General features: G+C 42.6%; 1 protein-coding gene across 1 annotated transcript in view; it reads left to right on the top strand.

Moving 5' to 3' along the window:
- The window catches only part of tcerg1l (transcription elongation regulator 1 like), a 744,495-nt gene that overhangs the window by 434,268 nt on the left and 291,242 nt on the right, over positions 1-18,985 (top strand). Inside the window, exons 7-8 of the mRNA XM_068053340.1 lie at positions 11,751-11,842; positions 13,255-13,343. Coding sequence (XP_067909441.1) covers positions 11,751-11,842; positions 13,255-13,343 — 181 coding nt within the window. The remainder of the gene's footprint in view (positions 1-11,750; positions 11,843-13,254; positions 13,344-18,985) is intronic.

The following is an 18,985-nucleotide window of genomic DNA, read 5'->3' as shown; positions in this document are numbered from 1 at the left end:
AGGGCTGGATTTTAAAAGCCTTTTGGCAGCAAGCTCAAAAATTGGCGGCCTACCTGCCAAAGAGCCTCCGCAATCTCAAGTGCGGCAGCTCATTTAAATAGCCGGGGCGGCCTTCCCCAATCTGGTGTCCATCACTGGCAATGGCGTCAGCTGCCTGTGCGCAGGTGCTGGCACCATTTTTAAAGCCCTGTCAGCTCATTTAAATTTTTAAAGAAATATCCGCCCAGAATTAAATAAATATATTTCTAACATCCCTTTCCCACCCCCCAATAACAATAACTATTTGCCGTTTTCCTCCAAAACACTTACCTCTTACATCTGACCTTCGCCCCCCAAACTGCACAAAGTTTAAGTTTCAACCCTTCCCACCATCCCCTATGTCCATTACGTGTATTTGATCCCATTCCCAACCTCCTGCACTGATAAACCTACCTCCTTCCCCCTCCCCACCAGTCATGCCTCATTTCCCTGGACGGGGATCTGAAGGTGTGGGAGCTATGGAGAGAGAAGCAGAGTTAATGTTTCAGAATCACAGAATAATACAGTGCAGAAGAGGTCCTTCGGCCCACCGATTCTGCACCGATGCATTAAAGACACCTGACCTGTCTACCTAATCCCATTTGCCAACACTTGGCCCATAGCCTTGAATGTGATGACGTGCCAAGTGCTCATCCAGGCAATTTTAAAGGATGTGAGGCAACCCGCCTCTACCACCCTCCCAGGCAGTGCATTCCAGACCGTCACCACCCTCTGGGTAAAAAAGTTCTTCCTCAAATCCACCTTAAACCTCCTGCCCCTCACCTTAAACTTGTGTCCCCTAGTAACTGACCCTTCAACTAAGGGGAACAGTTGCTCCCTATCCACCCTGTCCATGCCCCTCATAATCTTGTACACCTCGATCAGGTCACCCCTCAGTCTTCTCTGCTCCAGCGAAAACAACCCAAGCCTATCCAACCTCTCTTCATAGCTTAAATGTTCCATCCCAGGCAACATCCTGGTGAATCGCCTCTGCACCTCCTCTGGTGCAATCACATCCTTCCTATAATGTGGCGACCAGAATTGCACACAGTACTCCAGCTGTGGCCTTACCAAAGTTCTATACAACTCCAACATGACCTCCCTGCTTTTGTAATCTATGCCTTGGTTGATAAAGGCAAGTGTCCCATATCTCTTTTTCACCACCCTATTAACCTGCCCTTCTTCCTTCAAAGATCTATGGACAAACACGCCAAGGTCCCTTTGTTCTTCGGAACTTCCCAGTGTCAGGCCATTCATTGAATACTTCCATGTCACATTACTCCTTCCAAAGTGTATCACCTCACACTTTTCAGCGTTAAATTCCATCTGCCACTTTTCTGCCCAAATGACCATCCCGTCTATATCTTCCTGTAACCCAAGACACTCAACCTCACTGTTAACCCTTGGCCAATCTTTGTGTCATCCGTGAACTTACTGATCCTACCCCCCACATAGTCATCTGTGTTGTTTATATAAATGACAAACAATAGGGGACCCAGCACAGATCCCTGTGGTAAGGCACTGGACACTGGCTTCCAGTCACTAAAACAGCCGTCTGTCATCACTCTCTGTCTCCCACAGCTAAGCCAAATTTGAATCCACCTTATCAAGTTACCCTGTATCCCATGTGCATTTTCTTTCTTGATAAGTCTCCCATGTAGGACCTTGTCAAAGACTTTGCTGAAATCCATGTAAACTACATCAACTGCACTACCCTCATCTACACACCTGGTCACATGCTCAAAAAATTCAATCAAATTTGTTAGGCATGACCTCCTTCTGACAAAGGCATGCTGACTATTCCGAATCAAATTTTGCCTCTCCAAGTGGAGATAGATTCTCTCCTTCAGAATTTTCTCCAATAGTTTCCCTACCACTGACATGAGACTCACTGGTCTGTAGTTCCCTGGCTTATCTCTACAACCTTTCTTAAATAGTGGGACCACAATAGCTGTTCTCCAGTCCTCTGGCACCTCCCCCGTGGCCAGAGAGGAATTAAAAATTAGAGTCAGAGCCCCTGCAATCTCCACCCTCGCCTCCCACAGCATCCTGGGACAAAAATCGTGTCTGTGACCTTTCATCAGAACTGGCAGAGGTTAGAAATGTAATAGGATTTAAGCGAGTGAAGCAGGGGTGGAGGGAAAGAGAACAAAAGGGAAGGTGTGTGATAGGGCAGAGGGCCAGAGAGATTAACTGACAACGAGGTCATTGGGCAAAGGCAAAGGGAGTGTGCTAATGGTGTGGTGAAAGACAAAGCATTAGTGCAGATAGTGCAGAGAGAGTGTTAATGACAGAATAATGAACTGCTCTGTCCAAAAGCACAAACATGAAAAAACAGGTTTGATGCAGGCACCTGGTAAAAAATGATAAATACAAAATAAAATAAAATAGTAATTAAAAAAAGGGCCAGTCATGCTCTGAAATTATTGAACTCAATGTTCAATCCAGTAGGCTGTAGAGTGCTTAATTGGGAAATGAGGTGCTGTTCCTCGAGCTTGTGTTGATGTTCACTGGAACACTGCAGCAGGCCAAGGACAGAAATGTGGGCATGGGAACAGGGTGGTGAATTGAATCTACTCAGTAAAAACTGGCAGACACCCATTGGAGGCACTGTCAGGTAAGTTTAAAACTTAACTTTGTGCCCCCCCCCACCAAACAAAATTGGCCCACTGCTGCCACAGGCTCACCCCACCTTCCAGAACAACCCCCCACCCCCCGACCCCAGGCGGCTTAGCTGATGTGGGGCCTCTGAGCTACCCAATCTTCACAAGTCACACTGCAGCTCCCAAGCAGATGGCCTACACATTCCACCAGTTTTCTACTCAATTCTCCCTAGTATTCATGTGGAATAGACTTCCACCAAAACTAGTTGATGCTTTCTTAAGTTCTTTTATTCATTCATGAGATGTGGGCATCACTAGCAAGGCCAACATTTATTGCCCTTGAGAAGATGGTGGTGAGCTGCCTTCTTGAACTGCTGCAGTCCATTTGGTGAAGCTTCTCCTACAGTGCTGTTAGGTCGGGATTCCAGGATTTTGACTCAGTGACTGTGAAGAAACATTGATACATGTCCTCTTCAAAATGGTATGTGACTTGGAATGGAACTTGGTGGTGGTGTTCCCATGCACATGTTGCCCTTGTATTTCTAGATGGTAGAGGTTGCGGGTTTGGGAAATGCTGTCAAAGAAGCCTTGGTGAATTGCTGCATTGCATCTTGTAGATGGCACACACTGCAGCTATGTTGCGCTGGTGGTGGAGTGAGTGAACATTTAAGGTTGTGGAGAAGGTGCCAATTAAGCGGGCTGCTTTGTCCTGAATTGTGTCAAACTTCTTAAATGTTGTTGAAGCCGCACTCATCCAGGCAAGAGTTAGAGTGCAAGTAGGAAGCTTGCTGAGAGTTCACATGGTGAATACTGCTAAGTATATGCCTGTTTGGTTTAGTTGGCTAACTGACAGTGTAAATTAAGCTCGCAGCCTTTTTTCATGATTGGTAGGATGCTTGTGGTGGCTTCATGGTTTCACCGTATATGTTTGTTATTTGTAATGAACTCACAAACACTTGTGTTTATGATTTCTCTACAAATAATTTAAAAAAGAAATCTCCTATGCATGGCCTATGATTTCATGTGTAAACATCACCTCTAGATAAAACAAAGGAAGAAAATATCTGTTGATGTAGACCAAGATCAAATAATCTCCATTGTCGATCATGTTGTACTGTTTTCTTCAGAGGTAAAGAGAATTTGATGGCTGATGTATCCTCAGTTAGTACCAACTGAGAACTGCTGAAAGAATTTAACTGCAGTAATCCTAAAAAGTACAATAAAATGTTAATTGTGTCCATTGGTGCATATTGGTGTATTTTTGTAGCTCTGTTTTAAACATAAACTGACACCTTGATGAATTGGTAATTACCGCATTTGATAAAAGGCAATATATTAAAATGTTTATATGCTTGTTGCTAATTAGCACTTCTGGTCGGTGAGGTAGGTTAACTTTACCAGCAACTCAGAAAGCATTACTAGGGAGAATACAGATAGAGGACATCTGATTTTCCAGCTAACCCTTTGATATTAATCTTCTGAGTATGGAATCACTTGGGTAACTTTCAAAATATACGTGTAGTTTCTAAGATAGAACATATACAAGAGGTGCACAGATGCAAGTTGAAATGTGTGGCAGAGATTCAGCTCCACACTACTTAGTTCCCAAAACCTGTTCTGGGGATATGACCAACATAGGCCAGGAGCCTCCTCTCAGGAGAAATGGATAAGTGGAGGAAGAGTTATTATTAGACCATTCTCATCCACCTCCTAAGTTTTTGGGTTCCTTGTGGCATTGGAAGATGCCTGGCAGAAAAGCAGTCAACCTCTCAGTTGCGGGATGTGCAGGGGGCATGATAAAAGTTGTAAATAGGTTATGAATGCTGAATTTGCAAAGTAGAATTGCGATTGGTTGTGGGAACATCAAGTACTTCTATACTGATTCTATCATTGGAATAAATGTTGGGCTGGATTTTACCAGGCCCCTGACGTCGTGCTCTGTGACTGGGGTGAGGTGGGGGGGAGGTGGCTGGAAGATCATTCCAGCAGAGGTCCGCCACGGAGCACAACACCGAGAGGGCCCGGCCTGATCCTCCCGGCAGCGGCGAGGCTCCACGGCACCCATCCACCTCCACTGGATGACGGGAACTGCATTATAATATTTAAGTGAATGAGCTGAATAAATTTAAGTAAACTTACCTTTAATCTTCTGGTCTATTGATATAGAGGAAAATAGGCATCCAAGACTCGCATCTGAATTGCTTTTGGTCCTTTGCACATACAGATAAGTAGCTGAACGTCAATTTGAGGCCTTCTCTGAAATAGTTTGCCCTGAGACGCAAGAGACAGCTGCATTCATGTAAACCAGGTCTTAAAGGGACCGCTGCAGACTGCCACCAAAAAGGTAAATTTATTGAAAATACTTGAATGCAGATGAGGAGTAGGAGCCCGCATTGACTTTGGGCCTCTACTAGCTAGCATTGCCCCGAAAAAACACTACTTACTATATAAATAAACTGTAGACCTCACCCTACTCCCAATAAGCTTTATTAACACGAGTAATTACTATTACTAATAAAACCTTACAATTCCTGATAAATTACCTGAGTTTTGAAAAATAAATGAAGAAAATAGCAAAATACTCACCAACCAATCAGTTACCTGTTTCTCTATGCTGCCACTTTTTATTTTTTCTCCAAATGTGTTGTGCTCACAGATTGAGCCCAGCCCCAGCTAGCTGTTTTGATGTTCTGGGACCGCGCCTGTCTCGTGCTGTTTTGAAGCTTTCAGACCGCTCCCTTCTCGCACTGTTTTGAAGCTCTCGGACTGCTCCTCTCTCATGCTGTTTTGAAGCTTTTGGACCACTTACCTCTCGCGCTGTTTTGAAGCTCTTGGACCGCTCTCATACAAAAGTTGACACTTCTGAGTGTGCAGTTCTCCATCAGCACTGCACTGAAGTGTCAGCCCTGTCAATATGGACACAATATGGTCAAATTCTGGAATGAGGCTTGAATCGACAAACCTTCTGACTGAGAGACAAGGGTCCTACTAATTCAGTTAAACTGACGCTGTAGTAAACCTGAAGAAACGTGAAAAGCCTGTGTTCTCAGTTCTGGTTTACTTTTGCGACCAATCATAACGTAAGGACAGAAATATTTCCTTTATCATTTCTCCTTTTTCAGAGTTTTTTGAATCCCTTTCGGATGACACACTGTCAGTGATTTTTAAGAAATGCACAGATTACTTATGCATAGAAACTAGTTAAAATTGTTCACCGCAAATGAATAAGAGAGAAAGAATGGAAGAACTACTGCACAGATGACTAGTGATGTGAAACTATGTTCAAAATTGGCATCTACTTAAAGAGAAAAATATCCACCAAGAAACTGGATAGGAAAAGTAATCTTCATAAATCCTTATCAGACCCTTTTCAAACAGAATACATTGAGCTATTAAGATATATTTTATACATGTCAAATGAGCTTTGTGGTTATCTGCTTATTACAGTGAAGGATAAAGCCTTTAACATTTACAAGCAAATATTTATAATAAATCCTTTTTATGCATTGTAAACAGCAGGTCTCAAACTTCTGGGAGTTCTTGAGCACCTTCCAAAAATTTCTCGTGCTGCTTTTTCATCATTATTAATTACATTCTTATCGCAGTACAAAAGTGTGCACAAAAATAAGAGATCCTGCAAGTCTTGTTCTGAATAATCTGAATAATTGTATTTTTGTAATCTACGGTGTGCTTTTCAATAAATTAAATTAAATTATAAATTATGAAAAAAATTCAATAAATAAATCAAACTCGAGCTATCTATTGACCTCATACATCAGCATCAGTTTAATAATGATTTAGTCTGCCAGGAGCTTGCCAAGAACACAATAAATGACCTCCAACCCAGGGAACTAGGCTAGGGTCATGGCAGAGTTGGGGAGGTGGGTGGCAGCCCTGTAGGTGTGGGAAAAAGAAAGTCCAGCCCTAGCTCTTGGAACATTTGAAGAGTTCATGCAGTTCTGTAGGAAAACCTAGGAAGTAATTCTGTCATTCTTCTTCTTTGGCCTCCTTGTCTCGAGAAACAACAGGTAAGCGCCTGGAGGTGGTCAGTGGTTTGTGGAGCAGCGCCTGGAGTGACTATAAAGGCCAATATTAGAGTGACAGACTCTTCCACAGATGCTGCAGAAGAAATTGTTTGTCGGGGTTGTTACACAGTTGGCTCTCCCCTTGCGCTTCTGTCTTTTTTCCTGCCAACTGCTAAGTCTCTTCGACTCGCCATACTTTAGCCCCGCCTTTATGGCTGCCCGCCAGCCCTGGCGATCGCTGGCAACTGACTCCCACGACTTGTGATCAATGTCACAGGACTTCATGTCGCGTTTGCAGACGTCTTTAAAGCGGAGACATGGACGGCCGGTGGGTCTGATACCAGTGGTGAGCTCGCTGTACAATGTGTCTTTGGGGATCCTGCCATCTTCCATGCGGCTCACATGGCCAAGCCATCTCAAGCGCCGCTGACTCAGTAGTGTGTATAAGCTGGGGATGTTGGCTGTCTCAAGGGTTTCTGTGTTGGAGATACGGTCCTGCCACCTGATGCCAAGGATTCTCCGGAGGCAGCGAAGATGGAATGATTGAGACGTCGCTCTTGGCTGACATATGTTGTCCAGGCCTCGCTGCCATAGAGCAAGGTACTGAGGACACAGGCTTGATACACTCGGACTTTTGTGTTCCGTGTCAGTGTGCCAACTGAGGACACAGGCTTGATACACTCGGACTTTTGTGTTCCGTGTCAGTGCGCCATTTTCCCACACTCTCTTGGCCAGTCTGGACATAGCAGTGGAAGCCTTTCCCATGCGCGTGTTGATTTCTGCATCGAGAGACAGGTTACTGATGATAGTTGAGCCTAGGTAGGTGAACTCTTGAACCACTTCCAGAGCATGGTCACAGATATTGATGGAAGGAACATTTCTGACGTCCTGTCCCATGATGTTCGTTTTCTTGAGGCTGATGGTTAGGCCAAATTCGTTGCAGGCAGCCGCAAACCTGTCGATGAGACTCTGCAGACACTCTTCAGTGTGAGATAGAACATAGAACATAGAACAGTACAGCATAGTACAGGCCCTTCGGCCCACGATGTTGTGCCGAACCTTTAACCTACTCAAGATCTAAGTAACTACCTACCCTTCATTCTACTATCATCCATGTACCTATCCAAGAGTCGCTTAAATGCCCCTAATGTATCTGCTTCTACTACCACCGCTGGCAGCGCATTCCACGCACCCACCACTCTCTCTGTAAAGAACCTACCTCTGACATCTCCCCGAAACCTTCCTCCAATCACCCTAAAATTATGCCCCCTGGTGATAGCCCTTTCCACCCTGGGAAAAAGTCTCTGACTATCCACTCTATCTATGCCTCTCATCATCTTGTACCCCTCTATCAAGTCACCTCTCATCCTTCTTCGCTCCAATGAGAAAAGCCCTAGCTCCCTCAATCTTTCTTCGTAGGACATGCCCTCCAGTCCAGGCAGCATCCTGGTAAATCTCCTCTGCACCCTCTCTAAAGCTTCCACATCCTTCCTATAATGAGGCGACCAGAACTGAACACAATACTCCAAGTGTGGTCGAACCAGGGCCTTATAGAGCTGCAGCATAACCTTGCGGCTCTTAAACTCAATCCCCCTGTTAATGAAAGCCAACACACCATACGCCTTCTCAACAACCCTATCAACTTGGGTGGCAACTTTGAGCGATCTATGGACATGGACCCCAAGATCCCGCTGTTCCTCCACACTACCAAGTATCCTGTCTTTAAGCCTGTATTCCGCATTCAAATTCGACCTTCCAAAATGAATCACTTCACACTTTTCCAGGTTGAACTCCATCTGCTACTTCTCAGCCCAGCTCTGCATCCTGTCAATGTCCCGTTGCAACCTACAACAGCCTTCCACACTATCCACAACTCCAGCAACCTTCGTGTCATTGGCAAACTTGCTAACCCAGCCTTCCACTTCCTCATCCAAGTCATTTATAAAAATCACAAAGAGCAGAGGTCCCAGAACAGATCCTTGTGGAACACCACTGGTCACCAAGCTCCATGCTGAATACTTTCTATCTACTACCACCCTCTGACTTCTATGGGCCAGCCAATTTTGTATCCAGACAGCCAACTTTCCCTGTATCCCATGCCTCCTTACTTTCTGAATGAGCCTACCATGGGGAACCTTATCAAATGCCTTGCTAAAATCCATATACACCACATCCACTGCTCTTCCTTCATCAATGTGTTTTGTCACATCTTCAAAGATGTTAAAGCAGCATTGTCAGCAAAGAGGAGTTCCCTGATGAGGACTTTCCGTACTTTGGTCTTCGCTCTTAGATGGGCAAGGTTGAACAACCGGCCCCTTAATTTTGTGTAGAGGAAAATTCCTTCTTCTGAAGACTTGAACACATGTGAGAGCAGCAGGGAGAAGAAAATCCCAAACAGTGTGATTGTGAGAACACAGCCCTGTTTCACACCACTCAGGATAGGAAAGGGGTCTGATGAGGTGCCGCTATGCTGAATTGTGCCTTTCATGTTGTCATGGAATGAGGTGATGATACTTATAGCTTTGGTGGACGTTCTATCTTTTCTAGTAGTCTGAAGAGACCACGCCTGCTGACGAGGTCAAAGGCTTTGGTGAGATCAATGAAAGCAACGTAGAGGGGCATCTGTTGTTCGCGGCATTTCTCCTGTATCTGACGAAGGGAGAACAGCATGTCAGTGGTTGATCTCTCAGCATGAAAGCCACACTGTGCCTCAGGGTATACGCGCTCGACCAGCTTCTGTCATAATTCTGTCATTACTATAATCCTAATGAATATGACCTTCTCATTTCAGATTTCAAAATTAATATTTTTGACTTTCATGGTCAATACATTTGGTTGCATCTTGTGACCTAGCCACAGAACAGCAAAAACTACACATAATTATCAAACTTAAATAACAGATGAAACTGTGCTCAAGTCTAATCCAGTGCTTTTCCCATAGAGCAATGAGACCGTGTGCTTGATGACTGATAATATAAAATGTGTATTGTACTGTATGTTCATAAAAACCAGAGGTAGATAGATTCTTGATAAGCAAGGGGGTGAAAGGTTATTGGGGGTAGGCGGGAATGTGCATTGGAGGTTACAAGCAGATCAGCCATGATCTTGTTGAATGGCGGAACAGGCTCGAGGGGCTGAGTGGCCTACTCCTGCTCCTAATTTGTATGATTGTATGATTAATATCTGACAAATACTTTGAAAAATTTAGTTCCTGAATAATATTGAATAGAGGTGAGGAGATGAACAGATCCTTAGAATATTTACTTTTGATTGTTGTGAAATAAATAATCAGTAAAAGTGTAATAAATGTAAGATACTTGGAGGATGCAGAATATCCTTCTAAAATAAAAACAGATTTTCTCATTTCTGCCATTACCTTTTTAAAATAATTAATGCTCAAACTGATAAATTAGCAAGATGAAGAGCTCAATTATTGTAATTTAGTTTTCAATTATAGTGCTGTTCATTTTGTTTACTTGCATTTTGATTGGTTGAAGACTATAATAAAAGCATTTTGAACATCTTGACAGTGCATGTAGCTTGTGTCAACAGTGAAAATTAAAACTCTCCCTGGCAGTCTGTTGTTAATGTCAGAATACATGACATGTTGTAGCTGATGCCAATTTTCTTGTTTTTTTATGTGATTACAATTCTATCACAAAGAGAGTTTTTTTGTAAAGTTAAAATCACTGTTATTATTGTTGAAATGACAAGTGAATATTATTGAATATACAGCTATTATTGTGATTTTTCAAATGGTCAATAAATGAAACTTTATAAAATGGGTAGCTTACAAAATGGTAAAACCAAAAGTCAACAACAGTTATGCAAATTACTAAACTGATGATAAATCGCAAATGTTTAAATGGATTTCAAAGCAAATCTATTACTCTTTACTAAGGCAGCATAATTTCTCTTTAAAAGTGACATTGAACATGCATCTCCTTACTACTCAATATAAGCTACTTCTAATCAACAATCATTTATCTCTGTCGAATGAACTTAGATTTATGTTGACTTGGATTTTACATGGAAGTACTTTATATTGCCTTCGATAATCCCATACTGAAGATATAGTGAATACTATAGAATACTAAGATAAAAATATGTAGAGGTCACATGAAATTACAGTTCACAATTCTTAAGAAATAAATCATAATGATTAATTTGAGGCTGTAAAATTACACCATGGTGCAAATGTAAAACATTTAAGGTGGTTGCCTGAAATTCCAGTCTCTGCAACTTTAGTGGAAGTGTTAAGCCATTTGAAATACGTCGGAACAGTGGAACCTCGGGGCCTGCTGAGTTACATGTAAGACATTGTTGCTATTGTTTGTGAGTTATGAGTTTGTCGTAACATTTTCATCTGTGTAAATCTTTGACCTCTTTAATCACTAGAGCTTTGCCACCTTTGTGTTGGTTTGTACTGAAAAATGGGTAATTTTGTAGTGTGAACCTGCACCTATCAAGACCTACCTGGATTAAGATTAACCAAACTAATTTTATGTAGGAGTATTATGTTAAAAATATAAAACAAACTTTAATTCTGTCAGTCTGGCAGTCTTCATAAATAAGTGCCCCATGTGCCACCAATTCCTCAGGGCATGAATATTTAACAATTTTGAAATTAATCCTTAAGTTCTCTGCTGTTGTTTTGTCATTCCCAGTGCATGTATTTAAAAAAAAAATATTGCAAATTATTTTACATATTAAAAGCACAGTAAGATTAAACATACATTACATTATGCGTTACAGGGGATAAGTAAATACCAGTAAAATACATGATTTTCTACAGCACATGATACATCATCTGGACGTAACAGGAGTATTCAAATTGTAACATAATTAAAGAACATGAGTGCAATATAGAAAACTATTTACTGTGATTTGAATTATAATGAGCAACTGGTTAAATAGTAGAAACAATCTAACTTCTATCAAAGTTTTAAAACATGACTAAAATAAATACAGAAAAATAAACTAAGCTTCTGAAAAATATTTTATGCAAAGTGATAATTTTAATGTATATTAAACAGTAAAGGGCTTTTAGTAACAGTTGTGGGTTTTGACTTTTAATCACAATACTATTTATTTCTATGAATAGACAAAGAAAAAGAGGCTTGCCAGCAATCTTGTACCAGGACTTCCAATGTGCTTTCAGGCGGGAAAGCTGAGTCAGATGAAAATGGAGAAGAGGTTTGTTTTTAATTGTATTTTTGATATACATATAAAATTAAATGCAAATGGCATTAAATGTTTTAATCAATTAAACCATTGGATTTTGTGGATATAATAAAGAAATAAACAACTTGCATTTATATAGCACCTCTCATGGCCTCTGTACATCACACAATGCTTTACAGCCAATGAAATACTTTTGAAGTGTAGTCCCTGTTATAATATAGGAAACGCAGCAGCCAATTTGCACATTGCAAGGTCTCATAAACCTGGCAAAGACATCAATGCTAGTTACAGTGCAGCAAGATCTTGTGCCCAATGTTACTGCAAAAATGGGCTGCCATAATTTTACAAATTTCCCTTCCACATGTGCTGGACATACCTGTGGAGTGTGTCCTTCAATCTCCCCCTCTATATTAGCGAAAGAAGTGATGAAAATATCAACATACGGAAGATATTCACAGCTGAACACCTAGGAGGGGGCTTATCAAGACTCAAGTAGAGAACCACCTTGAGCAAAATCCTCCATTTGCTTTCAACTTAAGCAAAACATTGATATTTTTGTCTGCTGTTTATGGTTACTTTAATAAAGAGATGGTATGAATGCTTGAAACATTCATTTTAGGTTCGTGCCAATGAGGGAGAGGGTGGGGCTGAGGGGGAAGGTAATGGGATGTAAACACTGCAGTAGGACAACACACCTTCCTTCCTTTATAGTGTTTGCTCTCCACTCCTAAATATTTTTACAACATTCCTTTCTGGCACTCTTGTACTCCATTTTTTAGTAAGTATTTTGCTTTATTGTCCTCCTTACATTGTGAGAAGGCCAGCACTTAGCTGATTCATGTACAATAGTGTATGCACCCTTATGCTCAGAGGTTCAAATGAAGTGCTAACATTAGTCCTGAACTCAGCATCTATCTGTTTCACTTAATATTTATCTAGTTAATAATGCTGTGTTTCCTTCTCTCATGAATTAAAGAAGTGATTTTACATTGACATTGAAGTAGCATTTAACTGAATATTTAGCCGCATTCAGCCAGTTCTGCAGGCAGATGATAACAATAAGTTGTCTTTAAAAGACAGCACCAGTATAAAATTACTACGGATTGGTCTGCTGGTGGCAAATCAGATAACGGAGTATGTAAATGAAACAAAATTGCTGATATCATGGCAGCTGTCTAAATTAAAGGCATCAGGCTTAAGACAGGCATTCTGTTCTCCTCCCACCAAAAAACGTAGCTTTCCTTCAATCTTCGAATCAGTCACAGCTAACAAATTGTTGTCCTCGATGATGATATTGCTATGCTCACTCCATTACCTTGAATCAAGTATAAAGGCGCTATATAAATGCAAGTTATTATTGTTGATGAAAGAGTTATGGGAAAAACTCTGTTGTAATTCAAATGTAACTTCTTTTTAAAATTCAGAATGATTCAAAGAAAGCAGTTGGTGAGGAAGAAACAGTACGTCGCCAGACCAAGCCTGTGGCATCCACTCCTGTACCAGGATCGCCTTGGTAGGCTCATGTACAACCAAATTTTGCAAATGAGACATACTAGCAACCAATTCCTTTAAAATTTTTAAATGGGCCCCAACCCTAGCCACACTGATATCAGAATTGCTAGTTTAGTTCTTCCATAGCACATCGACATGTGGTTCAAGATATTTTATTTTTGAATCAGTTACTGAAGTGTATACATTTTTTTCTAAATTTTCTTGGTCAAGATTTAGCCTGCATTCACATACCAACTGGGATGTTGACGTGAAGTAGTTTGATGATGCAGTAATTTTGTTGTTAAGGAGCAAATGCAGCTCAATGCTAACAGGAGGTAGTCTCTTTCCATTTCACTTTGAAGTTACTTCAGGCCTTGGCAACTGAGTTGCACTTCACACTGATGCTCAACTTGTAAGGCCAATTTTCCTCTGCCCTGCTCTAAAAATTACCTGGAAAATACATCCAGTGCAGAGGAAAAATGGGAGCAATTCCTTTTTCTCCCAATTTAATCTGAATAGCACTGTACTCAAACTTCATCTGTTACATTTATGGAGCTTGCAGCTCAAGAGGGCACAGCAATGTAAATTGTATCCAAATGAGAATATCAAAGGGATATTGCAACCAGATTTCCTCTAATAATAGAGTGCAGTTCAAGGGCAAAGTGCCCTTAAAAACCTTGTGCTTCTGATTCCTGAGATGTTGTTTTAGACGCAATCAGTCTCAGTGGACAAATTGATATTTTCAAGATAAGTCTTTGTTTTTGAATAAAAAAAGCTTTACTGCTTCTGTATTTGTTGCAGAATGCTGTTATTATTTTAATCTTAGTGATGGAGGCCATCCCCTTTTTGTCATGTAGTTTATTTGGAGCCATACAAAGGGCAACAACCACAAATCCCTTTGACAGCTGCTGAAGCCTTTTACCTGGGACTCTTCTCAGCTACAAGCCATTGACTCTCCATCGTCATATAAAAAAATCCTCCATCAATTTGACTGTTCAACTGTTTCATCCCACCCTGAATAAAAAAGAAGCCTTACAATCAAACCAACATTCTATTCCTGCACTCTTCATTCTTCAAACCAGTATATTCCAAATACACAGATTCCACAATAATAGATTATCAGCAGTGCTTCGTTAAAGAATTCTGCCAGTGTGCCTATTGATTGTCACCAAGTTACTTCCCCTTTGCCCACTCCTTCCAAGAGTCACTGCATAGACACCCTGAATGATGCAGCCATCCTAGCCTGGTGGTACAGAAAGAGCACAAAGTACATTAGAATTTATGAGCATAGAAGAACAAATCAAAACTTCAGTCAGTCAGAAGTGGATTCTCGCTGTCTCAAAAATCCAGAACAGCTCCAGTACTTTTCCTGTTGAAGAAATTTTCTTTTCCAAAGTTCAGGCCAGAGTTTTATGCCACCCTGGGAGCAGACAGGGAGTCGTTGGGGGGGCGGCATAAAATCAAATGGGGTGGTGGCAGCTGCCGTGCCAGTCGCCTACCTACCTCAACTGTTATCTTTCCAGTGGCAGGGGAGGTGGCAGGTAGCCCGTCTGCCTTTAGGTCAATTAATGCCACTTAAGGGCCTCTTCTTGCCACCACTCATATCTTGCCAGTGGCGGAAGGGCACTTTGCCACCCGGGGAGGCTGCCCAGTAAAACCTTGCAGCCTCCTTGCAGGCTGGGGGTGGGGTGGGGGGCCTCATGATTGGGCATCCTGTGCCCCATGGAGGGCCCCTCCCAGCAGCACGGGCTGTCCCCACTGAAACAGCGCCCCGCCCTTGATCAACCCCACCCCCGCAAGCCTCGCTGGGGCCTAGCTGATCGGCCCTGGCAAGCTCTGTCCATACTTTTTCCTCCAGCTCCATCACTGGCTGGGTCCCAGCAGTGGCCACCGCTCTCGGCGGGACTGCAGAGCTGCTGAGCCTCTAATTGCCTGAGGAACGCAAAATGCGGTCGCAGCTTCCAGGGCCAGTGGAGATGGACTTATCCCCGACTTTCCAGCTAGAGGGCGGGGCTGCCGCCTCCTCATGAAATTCAGGCCCCAGTTTCTCGTAATACTGATGAAACAATTGATGGTGCATTTCATGGGGAAATCTTCTTATGTAGTATTTAAAATGATAAACTCCATTAATTCAATTGTAAATTGTAAACAAAAGAAAAAAAATTCACCTTACTAGAAAGCCACTGTCAGAAAAACTTCAAACAGATGACAACATGACTCTAAAACATTACCTCAGTGCCAGAATGTTACAAAATCCACAACTGTACAGTGGCCTCTGGCCTGGGATTCCTTCTGCAGAGCCACTTTAATGCTGCTGCTGTCCTGAAGGCCCTTGGAGTGCCCAGATCTTGCATTCTGTGCAGTTCTCCGTCCAATACAGCACTATTATGTGCACTCACCATATTCTAATGAGGGCCCAGATCACGTGTGGACTTTGAAGCGAATCTCCTGGTGGAACTGTCTGCCAATAGCAGTAGGAAAAGAAAACCTTTGTGGTGTGACTGCACCCTTAGCCTAACTGAGGAAAACAGTTAGAAAAACATAAATATAACCAACAGTGTATGGTTTGGATTCTTCAGGATTCTATTTCTTCTTTGAGAAAACTATGATTAAGCTGTAGCTTAAATTTGTTTATTTTAATTGATATTGAAAGTGAAGGGATACCACAGCAATGTGAAGCATTTCATTCAAAAGTCAAATATTACTGAATTAGTTAAATAAAAAGAGGTAGAATTAAATATATGCAACAAATATCACAAAAGAGAGTATTAGCTGTGCTTTTTTCTTTTCTCACAAACCAACATTGGAGTATCCTCTCTGCCAAAACGTCGGGTTCTGTGTGATGCCTGAAGCAATGTTTAGAAATCACAAATCACAGTCTGGTTGTTTGAAAGACCATTGGTCACAAAGGCCTACATAAATTGAATCTGAGGTTTCCAGTTATTGATCTGTGACATTTCCCTTAAAAGAACATGATTCTTCAGGTAGCACAGTTTGAATATTAATTTATCAAAGTGAAACTTCTCACAATTAAATTTTGATACCATGTCCTCGGAAATTCTACCTGTATTCCACCTGTCTCCCACCAGTGACTGATGGAACCAGCTAGAAAAATGGCAGGGGCCCATTACACTAGGTCCCTGCTGTTGGCAGGATTGAGCAATATGTCTTGTAAGGTATTGGAACCAACACCTGCTCCTTGCAAGGCAAATGTTGTCATGAGAAGTGAATCCAGGGGTGGGGACTCCTTGGGCTGAATTTTATCAGCGCATGCTCTCTGCGGCAGCATGCTATGAAGTTGGTGGCCTTACGACACAGAATTGTGCCACACAGCCCCCATGATATTACGCGCGGGTGCTCACTTAAATAGAGGGGTTGGAACGGCTGCCCACGATGGCGCCGGCGCCATTTTTAAAGGGCTTCAAGCCCTTCAAGAGATACGTAAATATTTAAAGGTGCCTGTGTGATAACAAAAATTAATAAACATTTAATTTAACATTGAATCCCCTCTCCCACCCCACCACCGAGTCCTCATCACGTAAATTGACATCCCCCCAAATATACACTTTTTGAAATTCTGAACTATCTCCCCAAACTTCAGTATCTTTGACCATCAATGCCTTCCCACGATCCCCACAACCAATAGGAATAGTTTTCCCCTCTCCCCGCTCCCCACCCCGCCCCCCGCCCTGACAATTTTATTCCTCCCCCCTCTCCACCACTGTCTCACCTTGGAACTCCGAAGGTGCGCAAGTTGCAGCCAGTTGGCTGTACAATCGGCGTGGGATTGTTACTGTCGGCAGTTAAGTTTATCTGCATTTTAGTTATCCTCATTTTAATATTTTAATGAAGGCCCCGCCACCAAGTAGCACGGCGAGGGGGTGGCTGCACCAAGACCTTGCCACTGCCACTAATATCCAGCAGGGCCTTCTCAGCATCGTGGGTCGTGGCGGGCTGCTCCTGCTCGCATTTTACGGGCCTCCCCGCCACGACCCATGGCGTCGAGGGTCTGGTAAATTCAGCCCCTTATGTCGGGAGTTCCTGCTTGTCTGGCTCAATTGTGACCTGATGTATCCCTCCTAGTCCTTCTCAACCTGTCTGCAACCTTTGACACAGTTGACCACACCATTCTCCTCCAGTGTCTCTCCGTGTCGTCCAGCTGGGTGGGACCGCTATCATCTAATTTTATTTTTATCCTCCAGCCATTACCAGAGAATCACCTTCAATGGTTTCTCTTCGTGCTCCAGCACCGTTACCTCTGGTTTCGCCTTGAGGCCCTCCTGTTTCTGATCAACATGCTGCCCCTCGGCAACATCATCCAAAAACACAGCGTCAGATTCCACATGTATGCTAATGACACCCAGCTCTACCTCACCACCACCTCTCTTGGCCCCTTCCCTGTCTCTCAGTTGTCAGACTGCTTCAGTACTGGATAAGCAGAAATTTCCTCCAACTAAAGAAGAACAAAACCATTGCCTTCAGTCCTTGGCACAAATGCCATTATCTAGCTACCGACTCCATCCTACACCTTGCCAATTATCTGAGACTGAAGTAGACTGTTTGCAATCTTGATGTCATATCTGACTGCGAGATGAGCTTCAAACTACCAAGACTGCCAACGTCCTCTTCAATAACATCGTCTGACTTCAATTTAGTCTCAGCTCATCTGCCACTGAAACCCTCATCCATCCTTTGTTACGTTTAGACTCGATGATTCCAAAGCACTCCTGACAGGCCTCCCATCTGCCACCCTCCATAAACTTAAGTTCTTAAAAAACTCTACTGCCGGAATTCGAACTCACACCAAGACCCCTGTTCTCACTGTTCGATCATGTTGATCAGAAACAGGAGGGGGTCAAGGCGACACCAGAGGTAACGGTGCTGGAGCACGAAGAGAAACCCTATTCTCACTGACCTGCATTTACTCCCTGTTAAGCAATGTCTCGATTTTAAAATTCTCATACTTGCTTTCAAATCCTTCTGTAGTCTCACCCCTTCCTACCTCCGTAACTTCCTCTAGCCCCACAACCCTCCAGGATAATCTGCGCTCCTCCAATTCTGGTCTCTTGCGCATCCTTGATTTTAATCACTCCACCATTGGCGGATGTGCCTTCAGCTGCCTAGGCCCTAAGCTCTAGAATTCCCTGCCTGCACCTCTCCAGTTCACTACCTCTTTTTTTTCCTTTAAAATGCTCCTTAAAACTTACCTCTTTTACCAAGCTTTTGGTTATCTGCCCTATTATTTCCTTGTATAGCTCACTGTTAAATTTTGTTTGATAACTCTTTTGTGAAGGGCTTTGGGATGTTTTAATACATTAAAAGGGCTATATAAATGTTGTTGTTGTTTTTGTATCACTGAAGGTCAGCATGCTCAATGTGAAGTGGGGTACTGAGTGAGAATGGAGCCCACCAGGTGGAAGGCACAGGTCAGGCAAGCAGCCTAGAAACCCAAAGAAAGATTTTTTTTTGTAAAAGAAAAACTCTGGAGCCTCCTTACGTGGGGAACCAAGGGAAGATATATAGAGGGTTCTGGGTAGCCTTCTCTCTCCCATGGCAGCAGAATTTTCAAGCCACATTGGGCATGTGAGTGGTAGAAGTAGTCCTTTACTGGCACCTGCACTCACCGGCCCCATTCAAATTCAGTGCTCTCCCACTGAAACTACA

This window comes from Heterodontus francisci, chromosome 20 (genome assembly GCF_036365525.1).
Source record: "Heterodontus francisci isolate sHetFra1 chromosome 20, sHetFra1.hap1, whole genome shotgun sequence".
Classification (NCBI taxonomy): Eukaryota; Metazoa; Chordata; class Chondrichthyes; order Heterodontiformes; family Heterodontidae; genus Heterodontus; species Heterodontus francisci.
Note: the sequence above shows the minus strand (reverse complement) of the source record. Positions and strands in the feature narration are given on the sequence as shown.